The sequence below is a fragment of the Staurois parvus genome, unplaced genomic scaffold (genome assembly GCF_062004578.1).
Source record: "Staurois parvus isolate SC_StPar_1 unplaced genomic scaffold, SC_StPar_1.0 ptg000258l, whole genome shotgun sequence".
In the NCBI taxonomy this organism is placed as follows: domain Eukaryota; kingdom Metazoa; phylum Chordata; class Amphibia; order Anura; family Ranidae; genus Staurois; species Staurois parvus.
The window spans coordinates 8,643,552-8,660,789 of record NW_028318054.1 but is presented as its reverse complement, the minus strand read 5'-3'; the positions used below and the strand labels follow the sequence as shown (position 1 = coordinate 8,660,789).

The window sequence follows — 17,238 nt, the reverse complement described above, 5'->3', positions numbered from 1 at the left end:
ATCCGCTTCCTTAAAGTGGACCTCTGATGATTGATTTATTTGCGTAATATCTTTATGCATCTGGTATTCTTACCCCACTTTTAAAAGCACAAGCACTGAAGTACCGCCATAGTGGGCACTCTACGCATGGATTGTCAGCTTATAAATATCTATCTATAATGGACATTATTATTATTTGTTTACTTATATACAGCACTGCACTTTACTTATTGATTTGACTGAGGTTTTATTTGGTTACCTTGAGTACATAGCTGCTGATGCTGAAAGCGCTTACTTTGTTTTTATATATCTGCACAGATTATCATATATGGACTAATACCGCTAAGTTGGCAGTTAACCTATTTTATTCCATGTGGACTAATTTATACACCAATTAAGTGCTGCACTTTCTTATCTGAGCATTCATACAGGTCATGGCGGTTGAGTGCATTACTTATTTTCTTTCAAACAATTGTACCTGCTAATTCCAGGTCTTTCTGAAGCTCTCCACCAGTGTTCCTTTGCTTTTGGGCAACTCTCCTGATAATTGTTTTCACTCCTTGCGAGGAGCACCTGGTCGTGACCTGTTTATGGTGGAATGATCTTTCTTCTTCCGGATTATGGCCCTGACCGTGCTCACTGGAACATTCAGAAATTTAGAAAACCTTCTGTAACCAATGCCATCAGTATGTTTTGCAACAATAAGGTTGTGAAGGTCTTGAGATAGCTTTTTGCTTTTACCCATCATGAGATATTTCTTGTGTGACACCTTGGTAATGAGACACCTTTTTTATAGACGATCAGTTAAGACTGAACCAGCTGATAATTTGCACTGACAAGGGGCAAGATTGCTTTCTAATTATTGATAGATTTCAGATGGTGTCTTGGCTTTCCATGCCTTTTTGCACCTCCCTTCGTGTGTTCAGTAGTTTGTTTCCTGCTTCGTTCCATTTTTATTACACATAACTTAATTTCTGAACTTCTTTCTTTTGGTTTCTCTGTATGTATGGGATGCATGGGTTGTTACCGACGTGCTGAAAATTTCATGTCAAAATCACCTTTGGAAATTTACCTAGAAAAATGGTGACGTGTTCAATACTTATTTTACCCCCTGTATATAGGATTTCCATGAAAGCTAAAAACAGTTTCTATACTCTGTCCCAACTCAGTCCTTCAATGAATAGTAGTGGACTGAATCCTCATAGATAAAATGTCATGTTGTGTACACAGTACCAGCACATAGTACTGTGGGTAATGCTAGCCTGAGTAGAGCTAATCTGTAAACTGTAACTTTATTGACCCCCCCCCCCTCTTAAAAATTACAAAGGGCTTTGCTGTTACAATGAGCCTTTTTGCTTTTTTGAGTCACCAACTAGGTAAATGGGTAAAGACAGACCTCCTTACATGTGTAGTTGGTCTGGGTCAGTAATTTATAGAGCACTGGAGCCATTAAATCGGTGTTACCCTTAGATGCTAGCATTTTGAGAATTCATATATCTTTCAGCACAAGTTTCCTTTAATGTTAACATCAAAAAGTTTTACCATGTGTGGTAATTTACTAATAGGCTTTCAAAATAGGTGTTACTGGTAAGTCGAACATCATTGTTCTCCTAGTCATACTTAGAAAAAATGTGCAAAGTTGAGAGTTTAAAGTAGATCTAAAGCCAAAACATGTTTTTTCACATTTTCATTATCAGCAATTCTTTTGTTTACATTCAGCTGTCAGCGGGAAACCGAGTCATCTGTTGTTAAGGAAAGCTGAGTCATCTCTTAAGGACAAGGTGGCCTGCTTGCCAGCCCGCTCTTTAATAACCAGCTCTTCACTGGTTGTTATGGACACTGGCAGCCATCGTTAACAAATAGAAAACATTGGAAACTGGCTCTTGGCAGCGGTTGGCGGAGTTTAAGGAGCATTCAGCGTTTGTTTTTTGTTTTCCTGATGGCAAATCGCTCCCAAAAATGCAAAAAAGTGTTTGTTTTGCTTTTTTGTTTTTTTTATGGTCCTAGAAGCTGAGGCTTTAAAAACGCTTTTAGACTTCAATAGTGTGCTTCTAGAGGCAGGAAAAAAACACTAATAAGGTAGCTGCTAGGAGCTTGTTTTTAAGCTAGTGGAGCCTGAAAAAAAAAAATCCGATAACTTACCATCATATTCAAGCTTCTTTTTTAGTCCTGTGTATGCCTCCAAATCCTCTGTTATTGCACCTCACCAGTTGTTCTGGTCCCATTCTCTGCTCTATGCATGCTACAATTTCCCTAGCACTGAATGCATGTGTAGTCCATCTTTGGGGCGAGCAGGAAACAATGGCTACATTAATGTGCACAAAGGGAGCAGGTATAACAAACGTAGCCAACCTAGAACAGGTATTTTGAGAATAGCAGGAAAAATGGTTGCATTTGAAAGATGAAACGAAAAAAGAGGAGGGTGCCTTCTACTCATCTTCAAACCTATTGTGTTATTTTATTTTCAAAAAATGTGAGTTTAGTGTCACTGCCCATCTCTGACTACAGCACATTCTGAGATATTGACCCAAAAGAAACTTGCAGACCAGGAAAATTAAGCTCTTGATCTACATACTTGATGGGTCAAGTCCTAAAACTGGTAAATCTGCACGACCGCTAGAGAACTATTATTTTCCTAAGGGACTTTAGCACTGGTGTGTCGGGGCTTGGGGGGGGGGGGGGGGGTAAATGGAGAAATGTCTGGCTATTATGAGTCATTTGCAAAGTTGCCTTTTTTTTACATTGGTGATCAGTGAATTGTTCTATTATATTGGTGGCCAGTGGAGAAGTACCTCATTAGATTGTTGGTGTATCTCTTATACACCTTGGTGGTCATTGGGAGAGTTGGTTAGAGAGGACTGTAGTGTATTTATGAATCAAACTTTAAATACAGTATTTGTAGGCTTCATTCACACGGGAGCCTATGTTGGCGCTCCTAAAACACAGAGCGGACCTGGCTGACAGTTTCATTGTGAGAGCAGGCACAGCGGGGGGAAAAAGGAAAATGGGACTTTTTAACATCCAAACACTCTCTGGTTGAAATCAATATATTTATATTATGCGTGGCTATTGGTTAAAAGCATTTACATGTTGTTGCATTTTGATCAATCAAGTGGCAATTTCTAAGTGCAGTAGATCACCAAAGCTTTCCTTGACGGCGCTCATTTTATCCCTTAGTGAACTGGCTTATTATCAAAATGAGTTGACAAATTGTGAGCAAAATGTGTGTGATTAAATGTCAGAAAAGTGGCACATCACCTTAACAAGCTAATTCCCAGGCTCCTGATCCCCCTGGTCTTTGTTTAAAGTCAATTTGACAGTTGATATGAAATTATTGGTCCATAGAATAGAGAAAAAACCCACTGAAACGGTTCTTGACACAATGGTTTTAAAGCCTTATCTACAAGTTTGAGCTGTACACATAACAAGCAATGTAAGTTTAAGTTGCCCTTGACTACCAGTTACTGCTGTACTGGTTGATCTGTGTTTACCATCAAATACTAAATTAAGTGTCTTAAAGAAGTAATGTACAAAGGTGTTTGAGTAACTTTAACGGCATTCATTATTTTATAGCACAGCAGTTTTATCATAATGTAGAATAATTCACCTTGAGGTCATCACAGAGGACAAGGGGGCACTCTTTATGTCTGGAGGAAAAGAAATTTAATCTCCAAACACTTAAAGGTTTCTTCACAGTGAGAGCTGTGAAAATGTGGAATAGACTCCCTCAAGAGTTGGTTCTGGCCAGCTCAGTGGATTGCTTTAAAAAAGGCCTGGATTCTTTCCTAGATACATTGAATATTACTGGATACTAACATTTTATACGTAAAGTTGATCCAGGGAATATCTGATCACCTCTTGGGGGATCAGGAAGGAATTTTTATTCCCCGCTGGAGCAAATTGGATCATGCTTTGCTGGGGTTTTTTTTTTGCCTTCCTCTGGATCAACTGTGGGTATAGTATTATAACTTTATTTTTTGAATGGTTAAACTGGATGGACTTTTGTCTTTTTTAGCCAGGCTAACTATGTAACTATAATATTCAATTCATGTTGCAAAATATCCAATTTGTAGAACAGTTTTTTCCCTGCACAAAATGGTTATTTAACATTAACCAGATTTTGACTCTTTATTTTATCTCCGTTTAATTCTTTTATTTTAATATTTATTACAAATAATGCCATCCAGTATGTCAAGGCACAAACAGCATGCTATGTTAAATTGATACTAAACACACTATTTAATTGATATCCCTTCTCTTTCCGTATGTGGGTGACGGCGCTGTAATTATTTTAATAAAAGTACCTACTTTTCTAATCAATATACAGGTGTCGCATGACTAGCTCTTTCACAGCCTGTCTGTGGGGAAACAGTTGCAAGAGGAGCTTCTAGTCCTCTGCTACTGGTCACACAAAAAAAAGCCTTTGGGAAGCAGAGTAAAATATCAACAAACTGTTATATACATATATATATAATTTGCAATCATTCTTTATTATTTTTTGGAAATAATGTGGTATAGGCAGATTTCCTGTTCAGACAGTATTATGCCCCTCTTAGTCCGTGTCTTGGAATATCAGGGAGGTGAAGCCACCATCCGTCAAGCTGTAACATCCCACTCCTTTAAAAATATAAATGGGGTATGTAGCGCTAGAGAGTATATAAATCAATAAAAAAAAAAAATTGTATCACCATACATAATCAGTTAATACATAACACTTCTATTATAGAGGTATAAGGTCAAATAGACATAAAAATGTTCATATAGTATATCAGGAAAGGTATTGGATGTAATCCCAATGTGCTTCAAATCCAACTTGATAAAATGGAAAAAGATATAGTGTGGTTATGCGCTTACCACATAGACATACAATTTGGGCATTGTATGTAAATCATCATAAGGTGGACATCAAGGTCTGGTCAGCAGCATCTGGTCACCATAGTGGACACTCAGGGATGATGGTACACACACTCTCGAGGGTCCCCTCAGACTCACCAGCAGGTCCAACGTTGTCCAGGTATCTAATGGCCCTTCACTCCAGAACACCACCTGGTGGCTAGTGGTTCCCTGGTGGTAAAAGGCGTCAATTGAGTGGATCCCCTGACATGTTTCGAGCAGCACGCTTGTTTTCAAACCCCCTGCAAAAATTATGCACCTATAAAGCAATACTTTTTTTTTTTTTCTTTTTCCACCATTGCTTTTGCATGTTCAAAATTTTACTCTTCATCAGTTATAGAGGGTCAAAAGGAAAAACCTCATTACTCTACCAGCGGCAAGAAGCTCTCTTTAGGCAGAGACCTTGTTTGGTTGGATGTCTTCTGCATAACTTATGTGATCCTTGCTTTAGCATAGCAAAAAATAAAATATTTAAAGAGAAACTTTTGTTTTTACATACATTGAAGGAAATAAGTATTTGACCCCCTGCTGATTTTGAATGTTTGTCCACTCACAATGAGATGATCAGTCTAAAAATCGAATGGTAGGTGTATTGTAACACTGAGAGACAGAATAGCAACACAAAATTCAAAAGAAATGCATGTCTAACAAATTATGCACTGATTTGCATGTTCATGAGGGAAATAAGTATTTGATCCTCTTCACAAAACATGACTTAGTGGCAAATCCCTTGTTGGCAATCACAGAGGTCAGACGTTTCCTGTAGTTGGCTACCAGGTTTGCACACATCTCAGGAAGGATTTTGGTCCACTCCTCTTGGCAGATCCTCTCCAAGTCATTAAGGTTTGGTAACTCAAAATTTCAGATCCCTCCACAGATTTTCAATCGGATTAAGGTCTGGAGACTGGCTAGACCCCTCCAGGACCTTAATGTGCTTCTTCTTGAGCCACTTTTTTGTTGCCTTGGCCGTGTGTTTTGGGTCATTGTCATGTTGGAACACCCATCCATGACCCATTTTCAATGCCCTGGCTGAGGGAAGAAGGTTTTCACCCAAGATTTGACAGTACATTGCTCTGTCCATCGTCCCTTTTGATGCGGTGCAATTGTCCTGCCCCTTTGCAGAAAAACACCCCCAAAGCAGAATGTTTCCACCACCATGTTTGACAGTTGGGATGGTGTTCTTGGGGTCATAGGCAGCATTCCTCCTCCTCCAAACACGGTGTGTTGAGTTGATGCCAAAGAGCTCAATTTTGACCACAACACTTTCAATTAGTCCTCCTCTGCATCATTCAGATGTTCAGTGGCAAACTTCAGACGGGCCTGCACTTGTGCTTTCTTGAGCAGAGGGACCTTGCGGGCACTGCAGGATTTCAATTCTTTTCGGCGTTGTGTGTTACCAATTGTTTTCTTGGCAACCGTGGTCCCAGCTGCCTGTAGATCATTGACAAGATCCTCATGTGTAGTTCTGGGATTTCTCACTGTTCTCTTGATCATTGACGCTCCACAAGGTGAGATCTTGCATGGTGCACCAGACCTAGGGAGACTGACAGTTGTTTTGTGTTTCTTCCATTTGCGAATGATTGCACCAACTGTTGTCACCTTCTCACCAAGCTGCTTGGCGATAGTTTTGTAGCCCAGTCCAGCCTTGTGTAAGTCTACAGTCTTGTCCCTGACATCCTTGGACAGCTCTTTGGTCTTTGACATGGTGGAGAGTTTGGAATCTGATTGATTGGTGCTGTGGACAGGTGTCTTTTATATAGGTAACAAAATGAGATTAGCAGCACTCCCTTTAAGAGACTGCTTCTAATCTCAGCTTGTTACCTGTATGAAAGACACTTGGTAGCCAGAAATCCTGCTGAATGATAGGGGATCAAATACTTATTTCCCTCAAGAACATGCAAATCAGTGCATAATTTGTTGGACATGCATTTCTTTTGAATTTTTTGTTGCTATTCTGTCTGTTACAATACACCTATCATTCGATTTTTAGACTGATCATTTCTTTGTGAGTGGGCAAACATTCAGAACTAGCAGGGGTTCAAATACTTATTTCCTTCACTGTATGTACAATCTTTTCAAACGCCTTAGTCGAGTGATTTTGATAACTTAAGTTACCCTAGGTTTACACCTAATGCTGCAGAAAAGCATGTATTGCATTGTTGATGTTTGTTATGTGTTTTGCATTTAAAATCTGCCTAGCAACAGAAAGGGGGAAAAAAAATGCAAGCACAAAAACGCAATGTAGAAACACATCAAATTCAACCATGCATAGGTGTGAACCTGGGGTAATGTAAACTAATAAAGGGCTTGATGGCAATATACTCCTGAGACAAAATTTCGTTTTGTCTTTGGCAAACACCTGAACATTAGTGTCTTGACTTTTGCACTTTCATTTTTAAGTTCCAGGACATTTTTAAATTTAGGTTTGTTCAGACAGTTGCTAACGATTCTTCTGCGACAAATTGTCAAAGTCCCAGCAGCATGATTGTTAGAAGACTGCCTGTTTTTTAACCATTGGAATTGCTCCTTCTGTAGCCAAGGCAGCAAGATGTTGCTCCTTTTGCTAGCAATCGATTTTTAGCAACTTTCAGGCTGGCGACAGAGCAACATCTCACTACATGTGGCTGCTGAGGGATCAATTCTATAGGAACACACACAGCCTTTTTAGCAATCCTGCACAGGCATGTTGTCACTAGCAGCAGAGTTACTCATGGCTTATCAGCCTTATTAGTCCCAGCAGGATGAAATTCAAATTTTTACTTTTTTTGATGTCTAAATGCGGGTAGACTTTTTTTCCTTTTACTGCCTCAAAGTAGAACTTCAGTAAAACTTTGTTTTGTTTTCTTTGGGTAGAGTGCAGAAGTGACACAGATGTAAAATGAAGGAAGAAAAAAAAACATGCTGTCCAAATCTCCTGGCTGGAGTTTCACTTGCATGTGAAAACTTTTTTTTTTTTTTTTTTTTTTAACAAGCTTCTGTCTCACCTTGCTGATTTTTTTCCCCCCCATCTCAACAGGTAATCTTATTGTTGAAAATAAGCCAACTACTGGATATTCACCCAATGTAGTGGTTGGCCAGAACCCCCAAGGAACAAACCATGTAAATAAAGCCCCTGCACAAATTAACCTAGCACAACTCCGTCTCCAGCATATGCAGCAGCAGGTGTATGCTCAAAAACACCAGCAGCTTCAGCAAATGAGAATGGTCCAGCCACCTGCACCACATCAAAGGCCATCTGGCCCTCAAGTTATGCATCAGCAGGCAAGTAGAATGGCATGTTGTGACTAGTGTTTGAAAATAGAACATTAGCTTTAAAGCTTTTATTTTAGTAGTCATTTTGTGGTCTTTTGTATTTATCTTGAATGGTAATGTATATTACTACAGCTAATGGACTAAACTTTCAAACTAGACATGTTGTAACACTTTTCCGTACTTGAGTAACCTTTCATGCAGCTGTTAAATTCTCTAAAGTACTGTACTTCATAATTTAACATTTTTAATTGGAATTATTTATCTGTGTTGACATTACCAGCAGCTTTGCTCTGTTACCTATTGAAGCTTAAGGTCACCCTAAAGAAAAGCACAGCCTTTAATGTAAAGCATAGTTTTAGGCGTTTGTTTTACCATATTAAAGTCAAATATTGCATCTCACAAGCTCAAAAAGATGTAAAAACATTTAAATGTATTACAAGAAGCCAAATAGCCCCTGATTATGTCATAGTTACCTGAGCTTATTGCCTTTGCTGCTGTTTTGTAGTCCATAGAATTCATACCTCAACTTCAGCCCTTTGTACTTTGATTGCTTGTAATGTGGAAATGGATGGTGCCAATAAGCATCCGAAATGCGATAGTGATTTGTTCTCAAATCCAAAGTTTATTGTAGAATCAGAAAAGTAACCAGTGTCAGTCAAAGCAGAAGTACTGTACCTTGCATGGTAAAGGAGCAGCAGCTCATTCATGGTCATCTCTGTGCTATCCCCTCCATTCAGCAAGCTCCATTTATTAGGATCATATTGCTATGGAATTCCAAAGTCCAAGGCTTCCAATGCTACCATGCTTCAAGTCTATATATCAGAATTCATGAGTTTACTGAGACTTAGTACAATAAACCCATTATGGTACAACTTAAAAATGCATAACTGGATTAAATAGCCAGTCCTCCTATAACTGATATTTCAGTTTTTGGCAGTTGCTAGAATGTTTACCTGACAATGTCTTGCATGTCTTAGGGACTCTCTTGGTGAGGAACTGCTTGGTTTCCTCTGCTTGCATGTAGATTCTGTCAAGTATGGCCCAGAGGAAGTTCCAAGCCTGTTAAAAGGTTGGTGTTCCAGCAGGTGTTGTGATGCTTCACTTTAAAGGGTAGCATGAGTAGTGAAATACCTAGAAGTTGGGTAAGAATTAATTTGCACTTTAAAGCATTAATTTCAGCTTTGGAGCATGTTATATGTTACCTTTTACTTTAGGATGTAACATGTTTCAGTACCTGTCCCACTTACACCCTTTTCCTTGCGACAATGTGTGAGGGTTCCTCTCACCCTTGCAGTTTGTCTCATTCAAAATTAGTGCTGCTGTGTAGAAGCTTCTGCAAAAATGTGTTTACTGTATTTTTCCTCTAAAAGTGAATTTAGCCTTTGCCTACTGCTGCAGAGAACCTTCTGATCTGCTAAATACAAGAAACGTAGTACAAATTACTCCCAGATTAGCACTCTGGCAAACCTGCTTTTTGGTCTCTGTTAAAAGCAACCTTGCTGAACACTAATAAAGCTCAGGCTTGGGGGCTGAGTTTGCAATTAGCATAAGTAAAGTGGTTCTAAAGGCAAAGGGTTTTTTTTTTACCTTAACCTTAAAGTGGAGTTCCAGTTGAATTAAAATAAATAAAAATAAACAGTAGCTACAAAAATTGTAGCTGCTGACTTTTAAAATACAGACACTTACCTGTCCCTTGGTCCATCAATGTCCTCACTATGGCTGGTTTCACCGGCCATCTTCTCTCCCTGGCATCTTCAGTGTGGGCATCCAGCTGTGAGGGGGAGGCAGGGTCCAGTCCTGCTGTCTGTCAACAGACAGGCAGTGAAGATCAGGAGTGTGGTCGCACCGGTGCCCCCTAGAAAGTGGTTTTCTATTGGGATACTTGGTGGATGTGAGGAGCCAGGACCCAAGAAGAGGAGATTTGTACCGCTCTCTGCATTTCCTTTGCAAGCAGCAGGTAAGTGTAAACAGGTGTTTTTTTTTTTTTCTTTTTTGTTTTAAAGCAATTGAAATCCCTTTAATGTCTGGGTTATCTGACTTGGCTGTTATACAGTGTGGTCTTTTAAAAGGATTATTGCATTAAGTATTTACTATAAATGACTGTTTCTACCTGAACATTTTGCAGCCCCCAAGGTTGATCAGCATGCAGGCAATGCAGAGGAATAACATGAATTGTGTACCCTTCCAAGCTCATCAGATGAGAATGGCACAAAATGTTGTTCAAAATGCTAACAGAATGCCAGGTGTACCTCGTCACAATGGACCTCAGTACTCAATGATGCAACCTCATCTCCAAAGACAGGTAAACAAAATTATAAGGCCATCTTTTTGTAATATATCTGGCAATTTTTTTACATGTGTTGCTGAGGGATTGCTAGTCTTCATGGAGAAATGTGATCAGTTTGGTAGTCTTATTAGTGACCCTTTTACTGGAGCTGTAGTTTTTGAAACTGAGTTTTTTTTTTTTTTTTTGGTTTTTTGTTTTTTTTAGAAAACTAAGCTCACCACTAGTCTCCAACAGCATCTTTAAAACAATGGTCTGTTTCATTTCACATGGGTGCAGGAATCCCCATGCTAGTACCTTTTGTGCACATACTAATCGCATAATTTGTTCAACACAGTCTTACTACTCCATACACCAGTCAGAGATCCCAAAGAAAGTAGGTACTTAGCGTGACCATAAATGGCAATATATTAAAGTTATTCTTTATTAGGGACTACAAAATTAGAACAAAAGTGCAAAAAAAATCAGTCTATTAGCTATATCGTGGGCTTACATTCACTGCACATGTGCCAACTTGTGTCACTGGCGTAAAAGCAGCTTTGGGAAATGCCGACTGCACAGTGGAATGCCTTTTTAGACTTGGGTGTCTTTCATCACAAGTGACATGAATCAGAGATCCTGAGTGACCAGGCATTAACCAACTGACAGTCTGCATCCCCCAAAGAGTGCTGCATAGCTCCAGTTTATCTTTCTGTTTGACAGCTTTATTAGCCAACTTGTCACACGTGGAAATATGTTTGTATAGAGCCCAGTCCTGATTTATTACTGGGAAGGATCCCTAATTAAAGTAACTGCACAGCTCACACATAATTACCCCACTGCTGTTACAGTGACTTGATGGGCTGTGAGGACTGGAGAAACATAGGAGGAGGATGCAGGGATGCAGCAGGCAGCTGTGAACTCTGACAAATAAAGAAGGGAGGGATTGTGAGTGGGTGACAGTGTTTTGACAGCTGCAGTTGGGTTTGTTTGCAAGATGAGAGAGAGGATGAGTCATTTGGTTGTTGAGGACAGAGCAGCCAGTTCCTTAACTGATAATTGTGGCATTCTCCTGTGGACATTTCAGCTGTCAGTGGTGGACTCCCACTGACAGCTGAAAGGACTGAACCTGAAGGTATCATGTTTTAGTAGCGGTTTATTTACAGGAGTACTGCTACTCATGCAAATGCTTAATATCGGTACCAATATCAGTATCTGTGCAACCCTACTGTGGACATCAATTTGTGTACAGGCAGACAGTGCTACAACAGAAGCAGCATATATCGAGGGGGCACAATGAGCCTGGCTGTCCTGAAGGAAGTAAAATCAGATTCTCACATAGAAACTTACTGACTAGTGATTTGTGTGGTTCAGATCCACAGAGTGGACAACTGGCAGGCGGGTATCTTAGCCACAACTGTTTAGACCGAGGAGAATGGTCTCTTCATCCAGATATGTGTAGTCTAATTTTCCAAAGATGAGAAACTCCTAATGTGGACATCCTAGTCTCCAAGATACAAGCTACCTCTGTTTGTTGCCAGACTTTGGATGCTCTAATTATTCCTGGTCTCAGTTCATACTAACTTTTGCCTTCTCTATTGCAAATTCTGCCTCTGCTCCACAAAATAGAGCAGAGAGAGGGATATTGTAATTGTGCTTGCACTGAACTGGCCCAGAATAACCTGGTACACCAACATACTCTGACTTCTAGCAGATGATTCCCGGCTTCTTCCCAATGGGCTTGATTTGCTATCTCAAGGCCTTCTCTTTCGCAATGCTTTACAGTCCCTGACTTTTAACAGCATGTTAAGTGTTGAAACCCAGGCTATCAAGAATGAAGGGTTTCTAGAGGCTGTCATTTCTACCCTGCAAAAAACCGCAAAGGCCACTTCCAGGAAGCTGAGCTATCATACCAGAATCTAGCTTGTCACACTCTAACAGGGCAGGTGGTGGCATTATGTATTCTTTTTCAAAGGCCTCCTGGCTTTGCACTACCTTGTGAAAGCCTTTATTCAAGGCATTTCTAACATTAGGACTCCCTTGCAACACACGTGCTTCCCTGGGACCTTAAATGTGTTGTTATCCTTTAGAAAACACCCTTTGGACCATCAGGGATAGTTTCCGTGGAAATTTTTGCCAGTATCGTAGCCTTTTTTTGGTAGCAATCATGTCTGTCAGACATTTATCACTGCTGGCCTCCCCTTCCCTTAAAGAACCTTTACTCATACTTAAAAACGGCAAGTCTGTCTACACGCACAACTTTCTTCCAAAGGTGTTTCAATGTTCCATCTCAGTGGGGACATTGTCCTGCTATCTTTGTGCCCTGCTCCTAAGCATCCAAAGGAATTTTCTGCAATACCTGGGTGTAGTGAAAGTCATTAGTGTTTACCTCAAAGCTACTCTTTTCATTTCATTGATGTTTATTTGTTTTTTAAAAGGAGTTACAAACCAATCCAGAAAGTTATACATCCATTTTCTATAAACTGCCACCCGTCTGGGCTGATACAAGCAATGCACAAAATACAACTTTCCAGGACAGTTGTCAGTCAATGATCGTTTAAAGGGTCCCATCGGACCCAAAACACTAAGGTAAATGAAAACTAAAGTGAAACTTTGTCAGGCCTGGCGTCCGAGACTATGATAACCTGTGTGGAGGGTCGACCACCCTCCAATAATCAACAGGTCATAAGTAGAGACAACACCCCCCGATGGCCTTTAGTTAACTATATCCAGTACCAGGGAAAGAAACATTAAAAGGAAAGAAATTGGGAAAAACGGGAAGAAGCTAAAGGTGAAAAGAGAAATAGAAAAAGAATAGAGAGAGAAGAAAGGACACGTGAAGGTGGAGGAACCGGCGGGCAACCAAGCACGAGACGTGTACGGTTTATAGATTGCCTATATTGTCCACCATCCTGCCTAGGACGGTGCTGAGAGATATTTCATCCAAGGATCCCAGGTATTTTCAAAGTAGGCCAGCCTATCATGAAGAATAGCGGTCAAACGTTCATTGACCATAATCCAGGTCAGCTTGGCCTTCAGGGTACCAAATACCACCACAATACTTCCCCCTGGTCTTGTTCCCAACGTTCCATAGAGGGTAACTTGGAGGAAACTATTTGTAAGATGGCATATATTATGGATATATGACCAGTGTGTTTATCTAGAGTTCTTCAGAGACAATGGAGTCAATGAGGACAAATGACTGGTGCGTTTAAGGGTATGAAGAAAGTGGTTTATTTGTGAGAGGCGATAGAGTTCCTTATTACGGAGGTGATGTTCCTGAAATACTATCCTAGATATGGGGCCTCTATGGTCACAAAAATCTGCCAACTGAAAAAAACCTTTTATTTGTCCACCATTCAAAAATAGAGGGGCTGAGTCCCGGGGGAAATGCCGGATTGCCCAATAAAGGTGCTAGGGGAGTATGGGGGATTTAAAGCCATGCATATTTTCCATTCTATCCCATAAGGAAAGGGAAAACAATAACGTGGGACTTAAAATTGTGGGTCTATCCTTGGCTTTCAACCACATCATATGGCTGATCGGGATGTTAGGGATATGGGACAATTGCAAATGAATCCACAGGGGGCGGACCTGTTTAGAATGATAGCGTATCAATAGCACCAATCGGGCAGCATAAAAATATTTAGATAGGTCTGGGGCCCCCAGTCCTCCCATAAATCTCGAAGCAAAAAGTGTACGTCTATTCACCTTGGGCCTCTTATTTCCCCTTATGAATTTTAACACCTTCTAAATCAGACATGTTTATCATCAGCAAGGTACGAAACAGGTACAGGATTTTAGGCAAAGTATTCATTTTTACTGAGTACAACCTTCCGGACCATGATGGGGGATGGATAGCCTGTTTGGAAAGATCGTCCTACCGTTTTTTTTTTTTATATAGGGGAGCATAATTTTGTTGATACAGGGTGTCCACGGAAGAGGTTAGATTAATTCCTAGATAAGGAAGCGTGTTTAAAAGAAGCTTTGTTGTAAAGAAAACTGTGGAGTCATCCAAAGTTTAGTTGAGGCAAGGGATTTATTATGGTTGACCCTATGGCCAGAGATCGCTGAAAAACATGATAGGTCACTATACAGGTTAGGTATCGACATGGCCGGGGATGTCAAGAGCATTAAAAGATCTGCAAATAGGGCGCACTTATGTTCCCTGTCACCACAAGGAATACCCAAAGCTACTTCTTTTATTAGAATAATGGGCTGTCTGTCTGTTCTTTTTTTGGAAACTCATAAGAGGTGCTCCCTATTTCAAAATCTTGATTGCAAGCTGAATTTGGAGCTTGGTTGCTGGAGCTTAGGCTCTTAAACAAAAACCACCTCCTTTTCTGTTGCACGCCTACTCCTCCAGATCTGTAGCAGTGGCCCAAGCCTTTAGACACCAAGCTTCTGTTGCCCAACTGTGTCAGCCACCACCTGGTCTTTTGTACATACAGTACTTTCTCAATGTTTTGCCAGGTGGATGTCCAATATTCTGCAGATGCAGTATTTGGTTGCAAGGTTCTTGCAGGTGCACTCTGAACTTGGGTCATTGACCCCTATTCACTTCAGTTATTGCTTACTTTGTATTTGTTGCTTGGGGACATTCCATGGTGTGTGAATAATTTACATGTGTCCTGTACGTTATTGAGATAAGAGAAATTTAGACTTAACTATAAATTCCATATCGTGGAGTACAGGACACAGGCCACCCTCCCTAACTCTGTTTACTCTGCATTGCTTGCTACGAAACCAAGGAATGGTGGAGTAGGATAGGGTTGGGTTAATGGGGGAGGTGCCACAGTTGGTATGTCTTCAAAAGCTCGCCACTCAACTGAAGGTACGTGCTTTTATAACCCATGGTGTATGAATAAGCGTCCTTTACTGTACTCCAAGATATGGAATTTACAGGTAAGTCAGAATTCTTTAGAAAAATTTTTGCTTAGTGGATTGTTCACTCGCTAGGGAGGCTAAAATAGTTGAAAATAATCCAGTGCAGATAGACATTTAAACAGGACAAACTGTTTTACCTCAAATTTATGAGTAGCACAAAATGAGCACAGTACTTAGTTTTATCCACCATTCACTTGCAGTCATTTCAGTATCACAAAAATTTTTGAATTCGATCTATCCCAAACATTGCCTGAATTTTTACAACTCGTTAAGGCACTGTAGTAGTTAACTCTTGTAACTGTTAATACTTGGGACAACTGATTTATTCTAATCATTTTACTTTATAACAAAGATTATTTACTATACTTTTAATTTGCTTAGAAAAGGAAGACCAAGAAAAGTTAACCTGAGAAATTTTATTCTGATCTCATCGGAGGCTGTAAAGTAATAAAATTATAATGCATTAATTTCTATGATTTGTGTATTTAGTATTACCAATACATGCACAAGCCTTTCCCATAACTTTGTTTTTTTGATCTTTTCCTCCAGCAACATTCAAACCCGGGGCATGCGGGTCCATTTCCAGTTGTCTCGATCCATAATAATACAATCAATCCAACTAGCCCTACTACAGCATCCATGGCAAGTGCAAATAGAGGCCCAACCAGCCCATCTGTTACATCAATAGAATTAATTCCATCTGTTACAAATCCAGAGAATCTTCCCTCTCTACCAGATATACCACCCATACAGGTCAGTACACTTGGTTAAAATATCATCTACATATCATCAGTTGTCTCCAAGTCCATCTCACTTTATACCTGTACTTTGCCATTTATGAGCCAGATAGAACTTATACCAGTTACAGTTGGAAATCTTGGCAATCCCACCCACACACATGCACACACTCTAGTGTCATTCAAATGGACCACTTGACACTTTATTTTTATTTAATTTTTCATCGTTGATCTGCATGTTTCTACTTTGTAATTTTATCACCATTTCCAGTGATTGCTCCATATGTAGGTTCCATGAAATTGATACCCTGTCTTTTAGCGTAAGTGCAGTGTATCTGTGTTATACATGCACATTTAAAAGTAACACTCATGTAAAGTGTTGTCTTGCGTATTCACCAAAAGTGGATTTGATAGTAAATTCTCAGTTGATTTCTAGTTTGAGGGGTTGCAGTAGGGTGTGCTATTTTGGCTAGACTAAAGAAAACCATTATGAAGCAGCAAGTGTGGCTACAGGGTTTCACGAACACTAATTAACACCATTTTGTTAGATTGGTGCATTTGGTAATAGTGGCTGTGGTATTTAGATTGCAGGTTGTGTATTTAAAAACCTTTTCTTAATCCTGATTTTTTTTTTTATAGGTATTTGTGTATTCATCTACGTACATTTCAAGGGTGTCATTTGCTATCCATCTGTATCTTCTACCAGTATTGTCTCTAGCCTTGGGTTGCTTAAAACTCTTAGGGCTGCAAAAACTTGGCATCCAGTTGTTCAGTTTTTTCTGTATGGAGATTGAAAGCATCTTGATAAGTTTTTGCTTCTCCCAGGCACTTCTATAGGCTTTATAAATATTTTGTATAGGAGTGGTATGTCTCGCCTTAAAAAGTTGCTTACCATACCTGTGGAGAGAGCTCCTGTTTTTAAGGAAGTTGGAAACCTTTTCCAGAACTTTGTTCTTGCCTTCTGACAGGTTCTGCACCACACCTGATCCCTGGATGTGCCTTTACTTTGTCAAACCATGTCTGTATGGTCTGTTTCTTTAAGGGCTAGTTCACAGTAGATGCAGTCCAGTGCATTTTACATTTTTCTGCTTCAAAAATGCATGCATCGAGTTTTCCATGTATTCCAGTGGCCCTAGTTCACACCAGTGTAGTCAGTTTCCGGTGCAGAAAAAAAAGTAGAATATACTGCATTTTTCTGCACAGAACCATGTTGGAACATGGAAAACT

General features: G+C 39.9%; 1 protein-coding gene across 2 annotated transcripts in view; it reads left to right on the top strand.

The window, feature by feature from the left end:
• TRIM33 (tripartite motif containing 33) overlaps positions 1-17,238 on the top strand; it is a 214,152-nt gene that overhangs the window by 162,484 nt on the left and 34,430 nt on the right. For both annotated transcript variants that reach the window (XM_089681085.1, XM_089681084.1), the window contains exons 9-11: positions 7,889-8,133; positions 10,250-10,426; positions 15,824-16,027. In XM_089681085.1, the coding sequence (XP_089537211.1) occupies positions 7,889-8,133; positions 10,250-10,426; positions 15,824-16,027 (626 nt within the window). The remainder of the gene's footprint in view (positions 1-7,888; positions 8,134-10,249; positions 10,427-15,823; positions 16,028-17,238) is intronic.